Source organism: Balaenoptera acutorostrata, chromosome 17 (assembly GCF_949987535.1).
Source record: "Balaenoptera acutorostrata chromosome 17, mBalAcu1.1, whole genome shotgun sequence".
Classification (NCBI taxonomy): Eukaryota; Metazoa; Chordata; class Mammalia; order Artiodactyla; family Balaenopteridae; genus Balaenoptera; species Balaenoptera acutorostrata.
The window spans coordinates 26,063,164-26,087,910 of record NC_080080.1 but is presented as its reverse complement, the minus strand read 5'-3'; the positions used below and the strand labels follow the sequence as shown (position 1 = coordinate 26,087,910).

Here is a 24,747-nt window from a genome sequence, read left to right as displayed (position 1 = left end):
CACCTTGATTTTGGACTTCTGGCTTTCAGAACTGTGAGAGAATAAATTCCTATTCTTTTAAGTCACCCAGCTTGTGGTACTTTGCTATGGCAGCCTTAGAAAACTAATATACCTACTGTGAATAGAGAACTAGGAAAAGTAATAAAGGCAAGAATTAAAAATAGAGCATGGAAAAGAAGCTATAAAAAGACCTGAATAATATTTCTGTGCCCCTGGATCCAAAAGTGTCTACATCACTCCTACTCTTAGAGTTGGCGAACAAATTTACCTTGTTCCTAAGCTAATTTAAATTGATTTTTTTTTTTTGTCTCTTGTATCTGAAGAAAGCTTAAACAGTACAAAATCTTCTGTTGAAAGCTTTTATAGAGAAAACTTACCTTCACAAACAGGAACTTTTCCACTCCAGGTGTTATCAGATCTACACACTCTATGTTCTGTTCCACCTGCTAAGAAGAAGCCAGGCTGGCAGGTATAAATTAATGTATACCCATGGGATGGAAGGTCCATTCCTACTACATTTGCATGAGCAGGAGTTTCTGGCTGTTTACAGCTGTGGGCTATATTAAGAAAAGGGAAAAAATGTTCATTTTTATAGACATGTTAAGAAAATTTTGAGACCGGAGTCACAATATATTTTTATAGGTATGCTAATGCCTTTATATAAATATACCTTTAGTTATTCTCATGAATCAAGGAAAGCTTATCAATGTAAATGTAAATGTTGTTTTCATAGACTAGCATTTCATAAATGATCATCTGTGGAACACTGGTGGTTGTTAACAGATAAACTGAGAGAAAAAATAAAAGACTAACTGGATAATTAAGCTAATAAATGTATACTATATCACCATTTTAGAGAGTCACAATATATATTAGCATTTTAAAGGATCTAATAAGTCCTGCTTAAGATAAGTTTTAAAGTTGATCAAACTCATATTTTCTATACCAGTTTAGGAAATATTAATATATAATTTTTTATTTATTATATTTATTTTAAATTAAAAAGCATGTCTTCTAAAGGTAAATTCAACCACCATTCAGCACGTTGCTCTGATATTCATATTTCCTAATGTACAATTAGGAAAGTACAATTTAATAAGTACAATTAATAATTTTTTGCATATGGAATTTTCTGGCCATATTTTGGGTCCGTATGCTAGCAGTATCTTTTCATTCATTTAATTTTTTGATTCCACTATACCTGCACTTATGACACTCCCTGACCCTGCCGCTCAGTTCACCTGTTTTGTGTCTTATGATGACCATTCCCTTCTTAATCAGAAATAGATGCTACAAAGAATTCTCCCCCTAAGTAAGATAACATTTCTGATAGATGGTCCTTCTAATTCTTTATGTCTTGTAGCCTTCACAAATGTAAATGACTTTCTCCCCTTGAAATGTTTTCACTCTCTTCTCTTAGCTAGAACATTACAGGTTTTTTTTCAAAATTTTTCATGATAGGAATCCCTTCTGTGTGAGATCTTATTCTTTTATTTGTTTACTTGTTATTGTCTTTCTCCACTCTGGATATAGACCCTTAAAGATGGATATAGACCCTTAAAGATGGTCTCTGAGAAAAAGTGTTCATGGATATAGACCCTTAAAGATGGTCTCCGAGAAAAAGTGTTCTGTGGACAAATTTGTTTGGAAAAAATTTTTTCCATTTGTTTCCTAGTGGATATGTACTAAGCTATAAATAATAGCTAATATTTTTAACACTATGTGAAAAACATTTTGTTATGTGGCTTATATTTAATATAATTCAGTTAATAAAATTTAATTCTCATTGGGGAAATACTGCTAAGAATAAACACAAATAGTCTGTTTCTGCTACATTCTTAAGCCCCATTATGCACCTATTAGATATTCTGAGATGCTCTGCAATAACAGAAGCCGTTTAATTTTATTTAAATCATCATATCCCACATGCAGGTCATCAAAGAATCTTGGTTTACTATGAAATACCTAGGTACATCCCACACAGCTGTTCTAAAGTACGTACACACTCTGAGGAATTCTCTTTTAAGGAATTTTGCCGTATTTAAATATAAGCCAGCCAGGCATGTGACATGACTTCTCAGTGGAGTGTTCTGCTGCTTTTCAGTAAACTGAGGATCCACAGGGGCCCCTGTGATTATTTGGGTGGTTCTGAACAGGGATGGAGTAAATTCACAGGACTTATTTGGACTTCAGCAAATCCTAAAAGCTAGAAACCATTCTGATGTGTATTTCTATTCCTGCTTACTCTTCATTTTTCTCCCCCGCAAAAAAGATGGAGAGGAAATAAAAAGAAGTAGTAGGAGGGAAAAAAGAGATAACTCACTAGCTAAAATTTATTTCTAACTGTATTCAGAAAAGACTGTTTAGTGATCTTTGTTCTTATTCAATCTGTATAGCAAGTGCTTTCAACTTAGGGTCAGTGCACATTTAGAAGCTCCAGGAAATCCTAAGTAGTATTCCAATTTGTGGTTAAGGTATTCATGCATATATCCTTTCATGGACATTTCTAGTTTTCCTCAGGTTCTCAGAGAGTTTCACAAGTGAAAAAGATTGAGTCACTACTATGTTGGAGCCTCCTGTATCTCACAAGTACTTCAGATTCATAGGTGCAGATCTATGAACCTAAAAAATAATCATCATCTAAAATTATCTGGTGACCAAACTGAATGCAATTACAAGAGCTTTTTAAAAAGAACAAAATTTTGCCCTGTGCCTTCTGACTTCTTAAAGAATAATGCTCCCCACTAGGCATGGGGGTAGCAGTAAAACACTATATGCATGAATTATATTTTATAATAACCTAAAAAAACAATGTGACACCTCTTTTACATACATATAAGTTTATTTTCACACGTGGAAGAATAAATGCATATAAATTCTTATATAAAAGAATTTATATAAGTATAAGTATAATTTTCTTAGCCACAATACTTACGTATGCACTCAGGCTGAATTCCACTCCACGTGAGGTCAGGAAGGCAAGTACGTGTTGTAGACCCTTGGAGAAGATGTCCTTTTTTGCAGTGGAACTGTACAACACTTCCTACCTATAGCAAATTACAGAGAAAAAAACAAATGTCCCAATGCAACTTCAAATACAGCAACAGATAGAAAAAAAACATGGACGAGAAAATGCTTTAAAAAGAAATTCTGCAAGGTAGAGGTTGGAAGGAAAAGAAACTGAAATTTGATTTAAAATAAAATTGGGGAAAAAGACGAAAGAAAAAAAACTTAGATCTCTTTGTGTGTATATCATCATCAAATACTTGAATACAATGTATACATAGGTGCCAAATATTTGCCATGGTAATTTGAAGAAAATATATGATACCAAAAGGCCAATAAGCTACATATGAATATAAGATAGACAGACAGAGAGTTAAATAAAGACAGATAAATGAAGATGGATAAAGGCAGATATGGAAATAAAGATAGCTAACAACACAAGAGGCAGTGAATATGTAAGACAGTAAATGCAATATGAGATTGGACATAAAGGTGTTTATTGAAGGTTGGATTGGTAACAGAAAAATACAATGGAAGACATGCTATTTGCATTAAGCTTTTAAGGGATGTGTAATTTAGATGAATATATAGAACAATGGTTCTCAAAGTGTGGTCCCCAGACCAGTAACCTCAGCATAACCTAGGAATTTGTTAGAAATGCCAATACTGGGGGCTTCCCTGGTGGCGCAGTGGTTGAGAGTCTGCCTGCTAATGCAGGGGACACGGGTTCGAGCCCTGGTCTGGGAGGATCCCACATGCCACGGAGCAGCTGGGCCCGTGAGCCACAATTGCTGAGCCTGCGCGTCTGGAGCCTGTGCCCCGCGACGGGAGGGGCCGCGATAGAGAAAGGCCCGCGCACCGCGATGAAGAGCGGTCCCCACACCGCGATGAAGAGTGGCCCCCGCTTGCCGCAACTGGAGAAAGCCCTCGCACGAACCGAAGACCCAACACAGCCAAAAATAAATAAATAAATAAATAAAATCAAGTAAAAACTTTAAAGAAAAAAAAACTCACCAAGTCCCCCTGGGACAAAAAAAAAAAAAAAAAAAAAAAAAAAAGAAATGCCAATACTGGAAACTTAGCTGAGACCCACTGAATCAGAAACTCTTAGGGTAGCAACCAGCAATTTGTGTTTTAAAAAGCCCTCCAAGTGATTTTAATGCAAACTAACATTTGAAAACAATTGATATAAGTAGAAAAGATAAGAATATTATGAGAAAATGTCTGGTGGTTAAAACATAAATCATATAGTTTAGGAAAAATGACAGCACTTTTGACTGGTTATCATAGATAATTTACACAGTGAGCTGGGAATTTGGGAGTAAAGTGGAAAGCTGTGAGATATAGGTAAAAAAGAAAACAGACCCCAGAGGAGTGTATACTTGGCTTTAACTTTGACTCTGATCTTGAATAAGGTATATCTCCTCTTTGAGACTTAACTCTCTCTATATAAAGATGATATTATTTATCTTGCGACTTAAGGATTAAATAAAATAGGATATATAATTCGCTCCACATGGGCATGGAACATAAGCTTTAAATAAATTCCAGCTATAATTATTAAGTCAGAGACATAAAAATCAGTTTCTGAAGACTCTCAAATAGCAGGCTATAGCATTTGAATTTTTAAAATAAAAACAAAGTTGCGAAAGCTTTCAGAGCAACTAAATTTTATGTAGAAAATAATATCTTTGAAAAATTAAACTAACGACTGTATGGAGAAACTATGAAACAAAAAGAATGATGAACAGTAATTCTAATTATAAGGCTGGAATTGCCGCTTTAGATTTGAGTGGATAAAGCTTGACCAACTTGTGGCAATAGACATGGGAAGGAAGTTGTTTACTCAAAATACATTAAAAGGAAAAATCATCAGGATTTATTAAATGATTAGAGGCAGAGGAGAAGATAAGGGGTATTTAGAGTCTGCCACTTCAGCCTTCCCCAGCATATGGAGTCTGACAATGTTCAATTGCTGTCTTAGGGCTTTTCACATAGACTGTGTTTCCTTTTTTCCCCATTAGTTCCTACTCCCACCTGCTAAAGCAACATGAGGCTAAGCTTAATGTGACATAATTTGATACAAGATTCCACTTGGACCTTGAGACTAGCTATATTCCACCATCTTTCATATTCTCGTTATCACCCAGAACTATGCTACACTTGAAACGTTCAGTTCTAATAGTCATTCTCTTATAACAACCTTTATCCTTCCAGTTATCTCATATTATGCCTTCCATGACAGCGTCATCTCTGCATCCAGGAGATCTCTTGTCTTCTTAATGCCCAATTTTGTCCAGGGCTACTACATTGCTCCACTCCAGGGAGCACTTTTCATGCTGTACTCAATACAATCCTTCAAACTGTGCTCCAGAGCATGCCATTCACATACTCCCTGAAGTTGTGCAATATGGTGCTACAGATTTTTACTTCCTCATATAGTTTATACAACTGATCATGTGGACTTTGCAATTCCATACTTTAGTCAAACTGGCCCTACAAAACCCATCACCTCTACCAATCCAGCAATCTTACTTTAGGCTAGATCTCAGTTAATGGCCAGCCTTCACCCATAAATCTCCCCTCATTTAATCTACCACCAAAGACTGACAATTTTATCTCCTAAATCTTTCTCAAACTGTCCCCTTCCCTCTTTTCCCACGTATACATCTTGTTTTAGTCCTCAACATGGTTTCTCAATGGTTCTCAAACTTTAGTAGATATCATAATCACCAGAAGGACTTATCCAAACACAGAGAGCTGAGCCCCTCTCAGGAATTTCTGACTGGGTAATCTGAGGGAGACCCCAAAATCCACATTTCCAACAAGTTCCCAGGCAATACTGTTGCTGCTGGCCAGGGATCACACTTTGAGAATTACTGTTATAGCCAATTATAATAATCATCTAACTTGTCTCCACTTCTCCAGTCTTGACCCCACTGAATTTATTTTTCACTCTAAAGTCAGAGTGATTTATTCAACATGAAAGTTGAATCATTACTTTATCATTATCCTTTATCATTATCCTTCTTAAAATCTTTACTGGCTTATCCCGCATAAGATAAAGTTACATTATGTTAACTTGGTGGATAAAAGCTTCCATAAACTGATCACTAGCTGTCTCTAGCATCATCATTGACCACTTACTTTTACTCAAGTTGTGCTCATATAATATTGAATTTTTGTAGTTCCCATAATGCATGCATATTTTTACACTGTCCCTCCCACATGGAATGCATTTCCCAACTATTTTTTCCTAGATCTTACCCTAAAAGATTTAGCTCAGACAAAATTTCTAGAAAGCTTTCCCTGCAGGAAGCAGACTAGGAAAGCTGTCTCTTATGTGCTTCATTAGCTCCTTTCAATGTTATCAATATTATCAACCTATCCTATAAAATCATCTATTCCATCTGACCCACACACCAAAATGTTAGCTCCTCTCAGCCAAGGAGCATATGTTATTCACCAGCATACACCAAGAGCTTAGAAAAGTGTCCTGAAAATGTTGGAGCAACTGAAGGAATGGGGACTAAGAACTTAGTATAAAATTATTTGATTACTTAAAAAGATTTAACACGTCTATCAGTTTCTTAAAATGTAGTGATATCCCTTCCATACTTTAATTAACATAAAGTTAAATCATTATTTGTTCTTTGAAGAGTACATTTGGGTTATTTCATCAACCTTTACATTAGTAAGGAATGAGAAACATGATGGATTACATACACATTTTTTTTTTTTACTTCTAAGACTTTTTCCTCATGTCTGTAATCTTTTCTGAAATCACAATAAATACTGCTTTACATATTAACCAGATACTATAGAACTAAAATCTATTTAAAGTTTTTCTATATATCATTAACACATTTAATAACAAAATTTTTGTCAAATTCACAAATACTTATACCTAATATTTAAGATACCTAGAGTTATACAAATTTAGTAACTGATTTTTATTCAGCATTTGTTGTATTCAAATCAATCATCAAAATTTTCTCTAAATATTAGTGAATTAATAATTTTGCCAGTGATAAATCCACTTAATAGTATATTTTACATATCTCTCCATCCTTTTCCAACTTGTCATGTAAATTCCTCTGACTATAAATAATTTCTAACATAAATAATATAATTTGAATATTTGTAGAAAAATAAGTAACATTATAAAATTTTCCATTATATAATTTTAAAAATTCTTGTAAAATAATTTATGTACAATTTTCCTGCCAATATTTACTAATAAAAGTGCTATTTGTATAAGCAATTATATACAATGTAAATATTAATTTTAAAAATTATTTTTATATCAAGATTTTTAAAAATCCATATCAAGTTTTAATTGCAGTTAATGGTTAACATTTTCTTTAAATTGCTCCAAATTAGCATGTTGTTTACAAATGCATTATAAAATTATAAGACATGTCTAATTAGTAAATATGACTTACCTTCTTTAACTCTTTATTCCCTCTTTTAAATGTTACAGTTCAGTTCCTTAGTCATGAAGTTAGAGATCTAATCATATGATTAATCAAAATTTTAGAAATTTAAAACATTCTGAATAAGATCTATCTCCCCTTTCATGATGTTTTATAGCAAATTACTCTTACTTTGCTAGAATTTTCATCACTGTACTTTTTTGTGTCTGATTTTCAATATCAAATATTTGCTTAACTAGAGTATGCAGTATGGTTCCTAGCAACTTATCAAAATATATATATAATAAAGGCATCAAATATTCATATGCTCCCTCTGTAATATATTTTAAACAACTATTTTATATTAGAATTTTTATTATGTTTATATTAAATACTTTACCCAAGAAAAGTTGAGGTAGCTTCTAATAAAATTTTAATACATTAAAATTAATAAAATGTAAGTAGAAAGGCAGGATCATAAAAATGAAAGGATAACACATATACTTAAGATGAGGTGCAAGGGATTTTCACTGGCTGAGCATCAATTTTGGGCCCTGAGCTTCCTGAATGAGAAAAATAGAATTAAGGTGTTTTATCAGTTTTATTAAAAAGTAATCAGAAGACTTTAATTTTAAATGTTTAATTTTACTTTTTTGTTTTAAAATTCATGTTATGATATTCACCATTTAAGGTAATAAAACACTATGTAACACACCTGCCTCATTCAATGTACTTATGTACTTATTTCAATTATAGACTGGAAGTCACACATAATCACTGTGGTTGTTTTGTATTTTTTATTTTGGAAAAGTCATTTAATCTAAAATCATATTTCCATTCCTTTCACAGGGATTGTCACATGAACCAACCAAATGTAAGAAAGCCAAGTTTCAGAGGCTACTCAACAGAATCTGTATTTCTTTACAGATATGCTTAGAGATGCAAAGGCACATTTTTTCTTCTTTTGAAGCCTGAAATGGCAAAACGGTTTTGTGACTACCAGGGAAAAAGTTCTATTCTAGTCACAAATTACTTTTTAACTATGAAATTGGATTCTACACACCAGTCAATATTCAATACTGAACTGAAGTTTAAAAGTGCATGATATATGGTTTTAAATAAAACATTAAAGTGCCATTTTAAGTACTTTATTGATATTATATCACACAGTACTTTACAGGTAGCCTAACTTAATTAAACATGTAAATATTTTCTTCTCCAAAATATGAATAAAATGTCTTTTAGAGTGCTTTTGAACACTCTAGCATTAGTCTTAGTCTAGTATTAGTATTATTAGTCTAGTATTAGCTAACCGTTTATGAGTTAGATTTTTTTAACATGATTTTTAATAAGTTAATAAGTACTACAGCTGTAGATAGTAACCATTTGATAAATAGGAACAAAGTTTTAAAATGGTACTTAATTTATATCTTTGATCACTTCAATAGTCAATGAACAGCCTCTCTTATTTCTCTAATCCCCAACCTTCAAATTTTAAAAGCTGTAAAGGCTCAGCAACTGTCAGCTTATGTGGGTTTCTAGAAGAGAGTCTATGTCGTTACATATGTAAATGTGAGCTGTACATACACATACACAAATTCTAATACACATGTACTTAAGAGTCATCAGATGAACCTCTTTTCAGAGGTACAGGGTTGACCCTGGTATCTGGATACCCAAGGAAGCTGCTTGTAGGTGTCCGTTTAGATTATTTTGCAGAAATGGTCAATATGGAATGATGTTGAATATCTTGGGCTCTCCCAGACTGCTCCAGCTAATCCTGACATTTTGATTACAATATCAATATACTGGTTCTCACTGACTACACTAAAGATAACTTTGGCATAAGAGTAATTGCTGCTCTTACATGGGTCTAGGACTGTGCCAAGCCTTTGCTCTCTAAAGCATTCCACCTTGAAAGATGTTTTCATCTTGTAGTGTACTGTAAAATTTTTGTAAAAATATTAGCTGTAAACTTTTTCTGTGATAGATTTTTTTCCCCTATTAAGAACTATATTTACCCCTTTTAAAAATAACCCAAAGTTATTCAGTATGGTTTGCCTTTATCTTTTTAACTGCTTCTAGCATTACTTTATAACCAATCCTTTTTTCTTCTAAGAATAGAAGTGTTTCCATTATAAGACCACATTTCAGCCAGGGCTGACTCTGAATTATGTCTGGATTCTCTACATGGCTTCTCTCTCTGCTTTGGGAAACTCTTTAGTTAGACAAGCACTGTCAGTGGTGAAAGGAAAAAAAGCTAATTATTACTTGTTGGAGTCTTGTTTCAGGCATGCTGTAGCTTTGTGCAAGGTCCATTACTCTGCTGCTGTTGTCACTTGGATGCTACATTTACAGAGAAGTGGTTCGGCACCCAGCACACTAGTGGTTGCCAAACACATCTGAGCATGTCAAGATGAATTTTTTAAACATTAGCAGAAGGTGTGTGACATAACACCGAGTTGACTTAAAAGAGATGCGGGGCACGGTTGTCTAGGTAACTGATTACAGTCAAGTTTGCCAGATACAACACATAACTCCCTAGATAGCATACCTAGGACATTCCTTTTAAAGTCAGGTAGCTAAGAAGCTGTTTGGTTTCTTCAGTGTTCTCCACCTACTCGGGTAATATGGTTGTTCATGAAACATTCAATAGTAGGGTGAACTGTGGTTGCCAAGATGGCTACTGTTGTACCCAGGGTCCTGTATCTATAAAACTGGGTGGTCCAGACTTGCTTTTGGAAACAGAAGCCAGAGGATGAAAGGTGTCAACAGTCACAAATAGTTGATCATGTTGTCTTTAGTTATTTCTGTCTCCCTACCCCTCAATCAAGGATGCTTTTGTAGTCTCTGTAGTCAAGACAGAGCTTTTTCATAATGGTTATTTTGGTAGGGTTAAATATCTTATGTTTAATACCTTGGAATTAAATATCTACAATCAGATGAAAAATATTTTATATTTATAATAATTTTACGTAACAAGTCCTAAATCAGTGTAATGTGTCTTCCAAACTCCAGAGCTCAATTTAGAGTAATACAGCAGTTAGTGAAATATTTGTGTTTGGCATTTCCTCCATAATTAATCTGGATGTTGCATCAATCATTTTGATACTTACTCTCCTTACTACTAATATAGTTTTAGCTAAAATTGTTCCAGTTTATAATATTTTAGATAAAAAGAGAAATTACTTTGAGTACTTTTTTCAAACACTAGAGTTTTTGTCATCTCTAGCAACAGGTGATATATTCTTATATTTTAGTAGTTATATCAATGTCCAATAATCTACTATATAAATCTTTATAGAAAAGGAGAGTGAACAAAATAAACACATTAAAGAGAAAATTAAGAAATGCAGAGTGCCTCTGCAATGTATAACTTTCTCCTTTCTCTTGTCCCTCCCAGAAGTGGGCTAACTATAGCTATGATTTTATTTAACTCACTACTGGTCACTAGATCAAACCAGAGGTAGATACAAAAGTTGGAACATTTTGATTCTCTCTCTGGATATTTGAAACTGAGATTGCGACAATTAATCACTTGCCATATGTGGCTGAGATGTAAATAGAAATGATTCACCCTTTGCCATATGGCCGATCTACAGACAAAGAAAACGAAGTAGATAAATACAGAGTAGTGTAAGAGACTGAGTACTGTTGTCCAGTTCCTAGATTCTAGGCTTGATGAGTCTCACCTAGATCCTTCCTCTTGTGGCCTGGGACACACCTACACATGGCTTTTAATGTCATTAGGTTTAAGCTAGCTCAAAATAATTTTTCTTACTTGTAAGCAAGAGTTTTTGGTCAACCAGTAGAGAAGTCTTTTCTAGTTATATAAGACCATATTTATTTGGAATCCATCTATAAATTGATATTAGTTAGAATTACATAACTTCTTAAATTCTGTTGACTCTATACAGGTTTAGCAAACATAATTTATATATAAATATATAAAATAAGTATATATACAGACATATGCACATATCTGCCATAACCATGTATGAAAGTTGACACCCCTAATTTAACATACTCAGTATATCATTTGTAGTTTTAATAGAGATTAATAGAGATAATACAATTTTATTAGATTTTACTACATCTGAAATCTAGTCTATTCATATTTAGATAGACTATAATGATCTAATGTATGTTTATTAGCTGAATAGTATGAATTCAGGGTTAGTTTAACTTTGTGATAACATTTTTCAATGATTATAATAGAATTCTTAAAATTCAGAGTGAATGACTCTATTCATTTCATTGGGTGACTATTCTAAACTCAATCTTATTTATTTCAATTTCCATTATCTCAAAGGGTGTTTCCTAAAAAGGACTCAGATTCTTCAGAAAATCATCTGATTTAGTGTACAGACACTGACATCAAAACTCTGTATTCTGTAAAAATACTGCCATTGACTTGCTCTGTGATCAAAGCCAAGTCATGTTCTGTTTCAGTTTCTTGGGCTATATGATGAGGTCTAATACTGTTTAGCTAGTTCATTTTTCAAGATCTTGATCAACTGATAAAGCATTTTATGGAGCTATGAATCTAAAGTTTTCTGAAAACACCAACATAATAGAGACCGAGATGCTTTTTCACACTTTTGTATTGCCTAGACAGGCCTGAGGCAAACAGGAAGAATTGGAAAAGCTATCAAATCAATGTTCATACTGTGCCTGAACTGTAGATAAATGGAAACTATTTTTAGCAACAAATATATGGCCCCTGTTATGAGTACTTCCTTTAGAAATGAATGTTCTTCGGGTTCACACTGAATTCCACACAAAACAGCACAATTTAGAAAACCCTGCGACACAAGGCAATTGGGTAGTGTGTAAACTGGCTATTTCTTTTTGGAATTGGTATGCACTTTGGCTCCCCTTAGGCCCCTGTAATGAAAATCTTGCTGAATCTCTACATAAAATCTAAACTGGAATAAGAGAGAAAAGAAAGTCAGCCACACATGACTGGGCATGTTAAAGAATTCTAATATTACAATCCAACTATGTGTTGTATAATAATATGTTACAGTTAAATTATTTTTTCAGAAATTTCCCACATCAATGAAAATGTTTAAAAATTATTTTAGTATTATATACATATTATAAGAAAAAAGTCTTTTAGTCTTATTGCCTTCTTGAATAACCACATTTTTATATATTTGGTAACTCTTTGTCTCAGAAGTTTCTCTTTAAACCTCTTTTGAGGCAGGAGATAGATGGGCCTCAGGCTGAACAGGTTCTCTCCTATGGACAGAAACTCCATAATAGCAGAAACTCCATAAAAGCAGGATGATGGAGGGGGCTGCGCCCTTCCCAGATAGAAGATAAGAGACCACATATTCCTCATTCTCGAAGTCAAGGAGACCTCCCCAACTACACATGCGCAGAAAGGCTCCTTGGAGGTCAAAAAGGGAGGGGGCGCCACCCCATAGTAAGTGATGCCAACTACCCATAGCCCTCTTCACTAGAATCCATCTTGGCTGAGAGACGTGCACGCACACAGGGGAGGACCCTGAGATAAACCAAATACGGACTCAGAACCAGGCAAAGCAAGATGACTGGTCAAAGGAAACCCGGAAGAAATGCCCCATAAAACTGATTCAAACTGCCACTAGGGTGCAGATCTCTCTCTCTGAGCCCGCCCGTGTGTCTATCCACACATACTGTACTCATTTTCCTCCTAATAAACACTTCAGTTGCTTCACTACTTTCTGTCTCTATGTGGAAATTCATTTCTTCATAGCTGACAGGCCAGGGCCTTGTCACTGGCCACTGGTCCCTGGTGGCCTGGTGGCTAGGATTCCGCGCTCTCACTGCCGCTGCCTGACCTCAATCTCTGGTGGGGAGCCGAAATCCTGCTTCAAGCCGCTGCAGGCCGAGGTCACCCGGATCACTTTCAGCTACACTTTTCCTCATTGTCCCCATATCTTCCTGTAGAGATTACCCATTTACTCCCTCACTTAATATTTCTCTTACATACTAGCTACTGCTTACAGATTTTCCTATGCTCACAGCTCTCTCCAATTTTTATTTTATCCTCATGGTCAGTTAGCCTATATCTTGAAGCATATATTCCTTCTAATTTCTTTTTATTTCCACTCTTTCGTTTCCTGTTACCTTTTTTAAAAGGTGTTTTTGAATACAGATATAAGCATGACTTTTTTTCTGTTTGCATTAACAGGGTTTGTGCACATGAACCAAAGCCTTTTGATCTAGCTTATATTAAATGGAAATATTTAAAGTATCCATTTGATGAAATAACTCAGACAACAGAAAGACAAATACAATATGATCTCACTTATATGTGGAATCTAAAACAACAGCAAAAACCTGAACTCACATAAAAAGAGATCAGATCTGTTGGTTACCAGAGCAGTGGCGGGGGGAGGGGGCAGGATTGAAGGAAGGTAGTGAAAAGGTGTAAACTTCTAGTTATAAGATATGTAAGTACTAGATATGTAATATACAACAGTGATGAGTATAGTTAACACTGCTGTATTGTATATAGGAAAGTTGTTAAGAGAGTAGGTCCTAATAATTCTTATCACAAGGAATTTTTTTTCTTTTTTGCTTTTTTTTATTGTATGTATATGAGATAATGGAGGACATACTCTCTGGATTGCTAACTAAAATTACTGCAGTAATCATTCACAATATATATGTCAAACCATTGTGCTGTACACTTTAAACTTATACAGTGATGTATGTCAATTATATCTCAATAAAACTGGAAAAAAATAATGATAAAAAAGTACCCACTTGAAATCCAAATGTACTGTTTTGAGATCCATGACGTGGCACTCCTGGGTTTTCACATGAGGTACGGGTGGGTTCTAAAATAAAGATTAAAAACGTGATATTCCTTTAAAATTTACAGTTTTATTTAAATGTATATTTCTCCCACAGAAAATAATTTTAAGACATCTAGGGTTTAATGAAAGGGCCCTGGGTAATAATAAAGAGTAAAATCTAATAACGTATCTCCATGAACAGAAGCCTGCTAATCTTAAAGCAGGAAATTCAGGTAGACTGCAGTTTATATGAATTATGCAATTCTTGAACTTTGAACCCTTCTAATATAAAAGCACTTGACATCCAACTAACTCTGTGAATAAAAAGTTAAGGGCAAATGAAGGACATGAAAGAGGAACACATACATAAAACATTTGCTCAACGACTTTACTAAGTTATAATATCAAGTAGGGTAATATTCCCTTCAAGAAATAATTATTTTTCCAGAAACAGGACTTAGTTATTTGCATTTTTCACTGACACCTGTAGGAGATTCAGGCATAAAAATGGTAGGGCTGGTAGTCTCTGATTTGGCTAGCTTGTATGACAGGTTATTTGGTTAGTTTATTCAATGTGGAATTTAATTTTAGGAGAAAAGGGAACACTCATACACTGTTGGTGGGAATGTAAATTGGTGCAGCTGTTGTGAAAAACAGTATGAAGGTTTCTCAAAAGCTAAAAACAGAACTGCCCTATGACCCAGCAATTCCACTCCTGGGTATATACCCCCCCAAAAAACTAAAACACTAAATCAAAAGATACATATACCCCAATGTTCATAGCAGTGTTATTTACAATTTCCAAGATATGGAAGCAACCTAAATGTCCATTAACAGATAAATGGATAAAGAAGATACGGTATATATAGAGAGAGAGAACAGAATACTACTCAGCTATAGCAAGGAATGAAATTTTGCCATTTGCAGCAACATGGATGGACCTGGAGGGTATTATGCTAAGCTAAATAAGTCAGAGAAAGACAAATACTGTATGATATCACTTATATGTGAAATCTAAAAAAATACAACAACTAGTGAATATAACAAAAAATAAGCAGACTCACAGATATAGAGAACAATCTAGTGGTTACCAATGGAGAGAGGGAAGGAAGGAGGGGCAAAATAGGGGTAGGGGATTAAGAAGTCCAAACTACTATATATACAATAAGCTATAAGGATATACTGTACAACACAGGACACATAGCCAATATTTTATAATAACTATAAATGGAGTATAACCTTTAAAAATTATGAATCACTATACTGAACACCTGTAACTTACACAATTTTGTACATCAACTATACTTCAATAAAAAACATGACAACAAAACACAAAATTTAGGATTACAGAAATGTACTTAGAGCCATTTTGAAATCAAAGTACCTTTTTAATATTTTTGAAGCAAGTCTAATTTCACTTAAATATGCTTTATTTACTATAAAGCTCTATACAAATGTTAGTACTGATATTTCATGATATTAATCTGGAAGCTTTTTTCTTTTTCATTTTACTGATAAACAGGGAAACTATTTTAAGCATTTATTCTAGAAGTTTTATGCGCTAAAAATAATATATGTTTAACAACATTAATTTTCAGTGCCTTCCAATGGCTTCTATATTTTACATTGGTTTTTCACATTTAGCCAACTATAGTTTATAGGATCAAGAAAACCATTAAACCTCCCTACTATCTATTAATTCCCAAATTACTGAGCATTATCAATCTTTAATTAATATTACCTATGCAGTGAGGTGATGAACCACTCCAAGTGCCATCTGCTTGACATATTCTGGTGCTAGATCCCACTAATATGAAAGGAGAATTGCAGCTGAATGAAACCTCTGACTGATATATAAAGCTTTTGCCTTCTCTTTTCCCTTGGACAGGTATACCAGGGTCACCACAAAACTTTGCTGGAAGTGAAAAGAAAGACAATTATACAGGGATTTAGGTTCATCAGAGTAAACAGTTCAGAAAAATGATGAAAATAACTGAAATACTGCACTAAAGTGACATGCTATCCATGTTAATCTATCCCAATGAAAATTTGTTTAGCTTTTGTCTACATGAATAAATGCTGAATATTCAACTCAGCATAATATTTTTTAAAAATTAGTCTGATCCAAATATTTTTCCACCTAGTAGACCACCTTAACAATCGTAGATTTTTTGGTATTTTTTTGTTCTATATTGACCAGAATCAAACCACATATTTGTACATATAGGCTACAAAGTTGGAGTGTATTCTTGAAAAGGCATGCAATTCACAGATAGCTCTATCAGAAACAAACAACCATAATGGTCTAGGATATACTCTCCAGATTGCTATGTATTTTTTAATGTATATAAAAGATATAGTTATTTGTTTCAATGATACGTGCTCTGTTGAACACTCGGATCACATATCCTAGTATCCGAGTATTTGGTTGTCTTCCTCTTCAAAATATTGGCGGGGAGGGGTTTAGTTTTTTAAAGAGAAAAGAAGGCCATCAGAATCCAGATCCATACAAAACCAAGAAATCTCAATGTTCTCAATCACTGAAGAAATCAACTTGACAATAGTTCTAAACAAATTGATTAGATGATTCCATTCAACATATATTTTTAAAGTACTAAAAAACAGACACTATTCTAGGTAATATTAAGTACTTGCACTTATTAGTAAACAAACTAAGGTTCCTGCACTTGTGGAGTTTATGCTTTTGTGAGGAAAGAAAACAAACAATAAACATAATTAATAAGTAAAAATGGTAGTATATGGGACGATAGTAAGTCCCATGGGGAAAAATAGCGTGGGCAAAGGAGATCAGGACTGTACATGTGGATGTGCTAGATGGTGAGTAGTGGTAGTGGATTTTAATAAGGTAGCATGGGTGTCTCTCACTGAGAAAAGATTTGGAGGAAAAAAAAACATTTAGCCATGTTGATATCGCAAGGGAGAACATTGCAGATAGAGGAAACAGCATTGCCAAAGCCCTGTGCTGGGTCAAATTTAGCATGCTGGAGGAAGAGTAAGGCTGGTGAGACTGGAGCAGAGTAAGCACGCAGAAGTGTAGGAGAGGATGAGATCAGATGGCTTCAAATCTAGTAGATAACTGAGGCAAAGTACATATAGCATGTTTTCAATTTTTTTTTACTGTAGTCAAAAGTACATAACATAAAATTTACTATTTTAACTATGTTTTAAAAGTATACTCAATTTTTAACTTTGCAGATTCAGCACCTGAAAGCTTATTCCCCTATAAAGCAAACAGAAATAACCAAATGTTTTTAAGTATAAATGTAGCCTTAAGATAGTTATAGGTTGAGTGACTATAAAATGCATCATTCAAACCAAGACACTTTTGAGAGTAAAAGGAGGATTCTAACTGGATAGGACACCTACCAGGATAACAGAATAAACAAGAATTGCTCCAGGAGACCTGGAATAAATGAATTCCTTATTTATAGAATACCTTAGTCTCAAACTCAGTGTTCAAAGACCTTCCCTGAAATTCAAGACTCTAAGAGAAACTTGGACTTTTAAGCCTCTTTTTAGAAACATTTTTTTTCTTTTAAAACAGTTAAGATGAAAAGTAATCATAAAGTAAATATTAAAATAAAATAAACTGGGGAAATGTTCAAAGTATAGTAACACATGTAAAATAAATATTTATTTATTGTGTTTTGTTTTAATTTTCACCATTTCTTACATATTGTAAGCCTTAGTGGTACTTGGCATCCACGCACTTCTAGCAACATAATATCAAACCCCAAAGGCCAGGCTCCTTGTGTTATTAGTCTTCGTATCTCTAGCAGATTTTAAATTCAATGGATATTTCCTCAGTGAACATTATCAATGGGTATTTCGGCTTTAGCAATCATTTCTCTTACTAAGTTATCTCATAGTTATTTTATAATTTACTTCTGAAATGTTTCTCTAGCATATTTCTGCTGAGTCATTCAACTCAGAATCTTATCTTTATTCAATGAAAAAAAGAAAGGAGGAGAGATGCAACCACATAAACTCTTCAAAGCCCCCTCCCAGCACCCCCATCATTCAATCTGTTTTCTATCTTTAGATTTTCATGTACTAAACCAAACAACCTACTGGTGTCAGGTTTAGAGGCTTAAGACACAGTGTTTATTTTCAAAAGGCTTCAGTTCACAGTGATATAAACTTTAAGATAAAAAGGCATAGTTTGAACAGATTTAACGAGAAAAGATTTTCTTCTTTGTTAGATACCTAAAATTATTGAATTTGGCTATTCAATGGATAAGAGAATTGTCTCTTAGGTCTACCTTCTCTGAACTGGAATTCATACTCTGCCATTTACTAGTAATATGACTTTAGGCCACACAATAATGTAGCTGGTCCCCTAAATGATGGTAGAGTTACCCAGTGTCCTTACAATTTGACCTCTCTGAGCCTGTGTCATTATCTATTAAAATGTCATGACTAAACATACTTAGCCAGGAGTTCTATGTACTAAAAATAATATATGTAAAGCAACTGGGACAAAGTGAGCCTTATTATATTTGGATATTTATTACAATTTAAATGTCTATAGTAAGTATTTTATTATTATTTGTATTTTAATAGATCAAAAAATAAAACATTATATCAAGAAACTTCTTGATTGATATTTTTTCATTCATATCAAACAAACTTTACCATAAACTCATCTCTGTAAAATCCCCTTGTCGCTATTTGTTCTGAAGTAGCTATAGAATATCTAGTCTCATTCAGAACACATTGGTCTGTTTTAAGATGATCCTTAGCATCAGAATTTTAAGGGTTAATTTGTGTGACATCAGCCTTGAGGCTTGGAACACACTCTAATAAATCATATTACCTAGAAGGAGCTTCTTTAGATGCTGCATAAATTGAAGTCTAACAGACTACAACTGCAGAAGTAAATTAGTTTTATCTCTCATGCTCAATAAAACTGGTTAGTAATACTCTCTGTAGCAAATGTGATATGAATGATCTGATGGGCCAGCAAAATGGTGGTATGCATGCCTAGTATTTGCAATCACTTAATACGAAGCTCTTCAAATAAACTATCAGGTTTATGATTGGCCTTTTGAAATGAGAAATTTAAAATTAATAATGTAGCTTATTTTTTCCACTTTTTCAGTAATGGTGGAGCTTTTGCATCACATTTTAAGAGATCCTTTATTACTTCAAGGTCATTTAGGTAGTGTTGTAATATTTAAAACTTTTATATTTAATTCCCTAATGATGTGACATTGATTTGTTATTTGGTGTGAGACAAAGATTGTGTGTGTGTGTGTGTGTGCGTGTGTAAACGAATTGCATTATTGCATTAATTGAAATGTCCATTCTTTCCCCACTGATTTGTTCTATAATACATCAAGTGTCAATAAATGGTTCTGTGCTCTCTATTCTCTAACACTGGTTTACTTTCTGTCCCTGCACCAATGCTGTAATGTCTTAATTACTATAGCATTCTAAGTTTGATACCTGCCAAGGATTGCACTACATACCAGAGGTACAACAGTGAACAAAAACAAAAATCTCTGCCTTTAAGGAACATAAACCTGAGTAGAGGACATCACCCAAAAAAATAAGATGTGTAAAATGTATACTGTGTTTTGCAAACAAAGCAGTTTAGCCTAAAAGTTAGAGCAGAAGAAACATAATGGTTGGATTGCATAAAAAATAGCTACACTGGTAAATGCTGATTTTAATTGAATTTTAATTATGCATGGGAAAGACTTAACAATCTCATATTTGTCCTAGCAAAATCTGAAAAAAATTATGTAACAGCTGTAATCACAGTCAAGTAGCTCTAAGAGAGTGAAAACATGTAATTTTAAGTATGGAAAGTATACTTACGTAAGCACTGTGGTACTTCCCCACTCCAGGTACCATTCCCTACACAGGTCAAAACAGCAGGAAAGGATAGTTCATAGCCTGGAGAACAGATGTAGCTAATACTAAAGCCCCAGTCGAAATTTGTTCCTTCCAACCTTCCATTAGAAATCTGGGGAGGAGTTGGGCAGGTAACAGCTGTAATTACATTAAAAATGATTAGACACAGCTGCTGAAATATCCTGGTGTTAAAAACATAAATATCATTAGAAGAGGCATATGTGCTAATTTAACCTTTTGGAGGACAATATGGAGTGGCATGTTTTATTATCCTGGTAGTGTTCCTGAAACATCCCTGGAATTAGTCCTTCCAGGATGTGACTACTTCTTGTCAACATAATGGCTACTGGTTGTCAGATATTCTCTTGCAAAATAACAAGCTTTCTGACATTGAAGGGAAGGCAAAGAGAGGGTGACCTTCTATCCAGTATACTGCAAATGATAAATTACTGGTTTTATATAAAATTATTTTCCAGTGACATTTAGAAAGACTGAAGAGCTGGGTTGTTTGGCTATATAACATGTCAGCATTGTAGCAAGGAATTTGGGAGTAATTCTGTGACATTTTTGAAAACACAGATCATGTATCTCATTAAAATATTCAAATTGGTTCTATCAACCACTTAGATTCATATGCTAAAACTTATTATATAGTTTCTAAATGCATTATAAAATTTTTAAACATTCATTTTTAAAATTAAGTTGTCCTTGAGCAAAGATGGGTTAGATAAGGTGACAGAGGTGAAGGGAAAAATAGGGGTACCAATTACAAAATCTAAAAATGAGGAATGATTTTATTTTGATGACTAGCAACATATATAAATAAATTTTGGGAGTTGTATAACATTGTCATTATCAGAATCAATTAATAATATATGAAATAATTTCTAAAATATAAAATGTCCATTCATATATTTTCACAGACTAACTGTATATTTATAGTGATCTGATTAGGAAACTGTGTAATCAAGAAGAAAAGACACACATTGGTATTATTCTTTTGTGTTAGATTACGTCAGGGAGATAGTAAACTGGCAATTCATAGGCATTTAGAGATGCACCCTAATGAGAAATCTCGATGATTAACAATCAGTATTACTATAAAACAGTATAAATTATCTGACATTGTATTTACAGTATTTCACAAATAATAAAAAAAACTGGCAAAAAATTATGAAAATATTTTCAATGGAAAAACAAATAGCATAAAGTAGTAAACTTACACCTATATTGACTAAAATATTACTTCTAGATTGCATTCTTTAAAGAAACAGGTTTACCTTTTAAGAAAAAGTACAGTTCTACAGTTCAGGCTGATTGTTTCCAAATTATAGAAAGTTTTTCTTCCCATCCATGAATAACTTGACCCAGGTGGATAATCAAGTTAAAGTTCTAGTTCATTATGGTTATATTCTCTTTTAAGTATTCATCAATCAATATAAATGATGATAGTGATTACATATCACAGAACATGATATTTTTGTTATTTTGGTTGTATGACAGTTCATTATCATTACTTACAATGAGATATAATGTTTTTGTTAAAATGTCTTAAAATCTTATATGTTATTATCTATATGGTTTAAAGCACTCAATTTTGGTACCAGAAAAAAAAAGTGAAACAATACAAAAAAACCACTATTTAAATTTACTTTAAATTTGCATATTAATGCAGAAAATACGTGGTAGTTATCACTTATAAATATTGAAGAAATCATTATCATACCTCTACAAGCTGGCATTACTCCACTCCAAGTGCCATTAGTTGTACAAGTCCTGATACTGGAACCATTCAATTCCATTGTATAGCCTGGCTGGCACATGTAGGAAACATTTTGTCCAACCACATAATCATCTCCATATCTCAGTCCACTGGCTGGTATACCTGGGTCTCCACAACTGATTACTATCAATATTGGATTGGAAGAGCAGATAGTTAATGTGGCATGTATTTAATGGAAAGAAATAGTAAGCATATGGCATACTTAATATAAAAGTAGGGAAAATTAGTTATCATGCTCATTTTTAATGATAAAACATAAGCATATTTAAACCACATACTGGCAATTCCTGATTATGATCAGTTACTTATTATAGATTCTATACATATGGCTCAGAAACTGTCATTTAGACTCTGAAAAGGCCAGGTTAATATGCTATTATGTTGTAAAAAACTCTGATGTGGTAACCTCTTTTAACCTGAATTAAATAATCATGGAGAAGCCATCTTATAGGCTCGAGATTTTTTTTTTTTTTTTCAAACATCTTTATTGAAGTATAATTGCCTTACAATAGTGTGTTAGCATCTGCTTTATAACAAAGTGAATCTGTTATACATATACAATATGTTCCCATTTCTCTTCCCTCTTGCATCTCCCTCCCTCCCACCCTCCCCATCCCACCCCTCTAGGTGGTCACAAAGCACCGATAGGCTCGAGATTTTTAACATAATATTTGAAATTTATACTCCTATATATGGTTACTGAAATCTCTAATTTATCAGGCTTGCTGGACTGAGAGTATATTTTCTGCACAGTGCCACTCAACTGGATATTATCATAGTTTTTAACTAACATAATGCTAGGTGCAAAAATAATAATTTTACTGAGTAAATGAAAGAATGAATAAACTATAAAATGTGAATTTATCACATACTGGGCAAGATACATAATTTGTGGGCCTAGTGAAAAATGAAAATGCCAGAGCTAGGGATAGAGAAATCAATTTCCCATTTCCATCATCACAGTGCCAGCCCAAGTGACAGAACAACCCTCAAGAAATTGCGACCTCCACTCTGGAATGTGCTTGCTTCCTGGATTAGGGGTGAGTAAGAGGCCTCTGTCAAGTGCTTGCCAAATCTGCCCTGTATCACCAGTCTAGGAAAGGGTTAGCTGCTGCCCTGCTCTGCCCCAAGACTCCATGAGTACAGCCAACTCCAAGCAGCCCCACCCACGCTTGCACCCAGACCCCACAAAGGGGTGGAGAACAAAGGTGCAATGTGAGCCTCCTTCTGCTAATGACATGATGGACCGGCTGTGCAGAAGGCATCAGTGGCCCAGAGCAGGGGTGGGAGTGGGAAGGCCAGGCAGGGCCAGGGGCACCAGGTGGTAGGGAGCTAAAGGCCTATAACCCATCCTAGAAAGACAGGGAGGCAGGGAGGCAAACTGTACAAGAGCAGACTCTCCAAACCTTCAGCACATGCTCCATTGTCCCAGTGGGCTTTAATTATAAAACACAAATTCAAAGATAAAATCATTAAGAATTTTGAGACGGTGATCACAGAGCATTAAACACCAATCACAGGAGCCTTTTGAGCATGAGATTCTAACAATCATGCTGGTCCATAAAGCTGTCTCAAATTACATATATAATATTCTCATTTATAAAATGACGCCACACAAAAACTTTCAAAAAGACTGGTGACAGCATAGGAAACAGAATTAAGTCTAAATATGGCATTTAAGAACAAGGCAAAACAGAGATCATATATAAGCCACAAAAGCACTTGCTGTTTTGAGAAACATGATTTAAGCGTGCTTGGCTAAACACTTTCTGGTGGCTAAGAGAAAAAGGAAAACACAAAAGGTCACATCACTCTTCCTTTTCTGGAGACAAAAAACATGTGGCATACCTGCCTTTTAGTATTTTTTTTGCCTTTTGAATTTTTTTTTTTCATAAAAGGACAAATAATATTACCAGGTAAATCTAAGTTATACTGTCCCATTTTTATCTTGAATTAATAGTAATTAATTAATAGTTCCCATTTTGGAAGTCTAGGGTTAAAGACTAAAAATAGATTAAGACATAGAAGACCTTAATGGCAATTAAATTATATTGTATTTATTAATTTACCATTAAAATTATGAATGTCAACGTTTTTTTCATATTATTCTAATCTGTTGAGCCTAAGAAATTTAGGACCATGAATGATGACATTTAAATTAAAGAACAATATTCACGACACTCCGCCTGCTAATCCTCAGAGCCCTGAAGAGTTTGCTGAAATCACACTCATTGAGTGTTTCTATCTGACTCCTAATAAGAGTTTTGTATATAGGATGATTTTAATTCTTTTAGTTACTGACGAGGAAAATATTTTGTAAATCGTACAACCGAGTTGGATAGGAAATCAAATCCTGCTTGTTTACCATAAAATGTCAATTCTTTTTGCAGTTTTAAAACGTGTAATCATATAAAAATGAGTTTAAGACTTCAATTTATTTTATTTTACTTGTTATTTTATATTTTTAATCTAGATTCAAAGCTAAGAAGAAGGAAAATTAAAGAGAACACCAACAGATAGCTATTGTTTCCTGGGCAGCGCTTTACAGACTGAATTAGAATTCTGGCAAGAAAGAACAGCTAACCCAGTCCTAAGGCACATGAGCTGAGTGAGATGTAGCCACTGAAAGAGAGGACAGAGGGTTTATTTTAGAGAAGCACTGAGGAAGAATTCTGCATATCTTGGCAGCATCATGAATGTAATGCCTGATAACAACAGCTTCAGAAGGATTTGTTCTGGTGGTTTCATAATGAAGCAAAGGCCAAAGAGGAAGTTTCCAATAGCAACAATCTTTGCAAACAGCACCTGCTCCACAAGTCAATTCAGTCACCACCAGCTTGTTTTCAGCAACAAAAAGAGGCTTTCGGGTTTT

General features: G+C 34.0%; 1 protein-coding gene across 3 annotated transcripts in view; it reads right to left on the bottom strand.

The window, feature by feature from the left end:
- Positions 1–24,747, bottom strand: part of CSMD3 (CUB and Sushi multiple domains 3) — a 1,183,499-nt gene that overhangs the window by 25,934 nt on the left and 1,132,818 nt on the right. For all 3 annotated transcript variants that reach the window (XM_007188796.2, XM_007188797.2, XM_028168178.2), the window contains 6 exons: positions 21,819–21,998; positions 20,057–20,230; positions 15,954–16,127; positions 14,181–14,254; positions 2,936–3,047; positions 378–557 (listed from right to left, as the gene is read on the bottom strand). In XM_007188796.2, the coding sequence (XP_007188858.2) occupies positions 378–557; positions 2,936–3,047; positions 14,181–14,254; positions 15,954–16,127; positions 20,057–20,230; positions 21,819–21,998 (894 nt within the window). The remainder of the gene's footprint in view (positions 1–377; positions 558–2,935; positions 3,048–14,180; positions 14,255–15,953; positions 16,128–20,056; positions 20,231–21,818; positions 21,999–24,747) is intronic.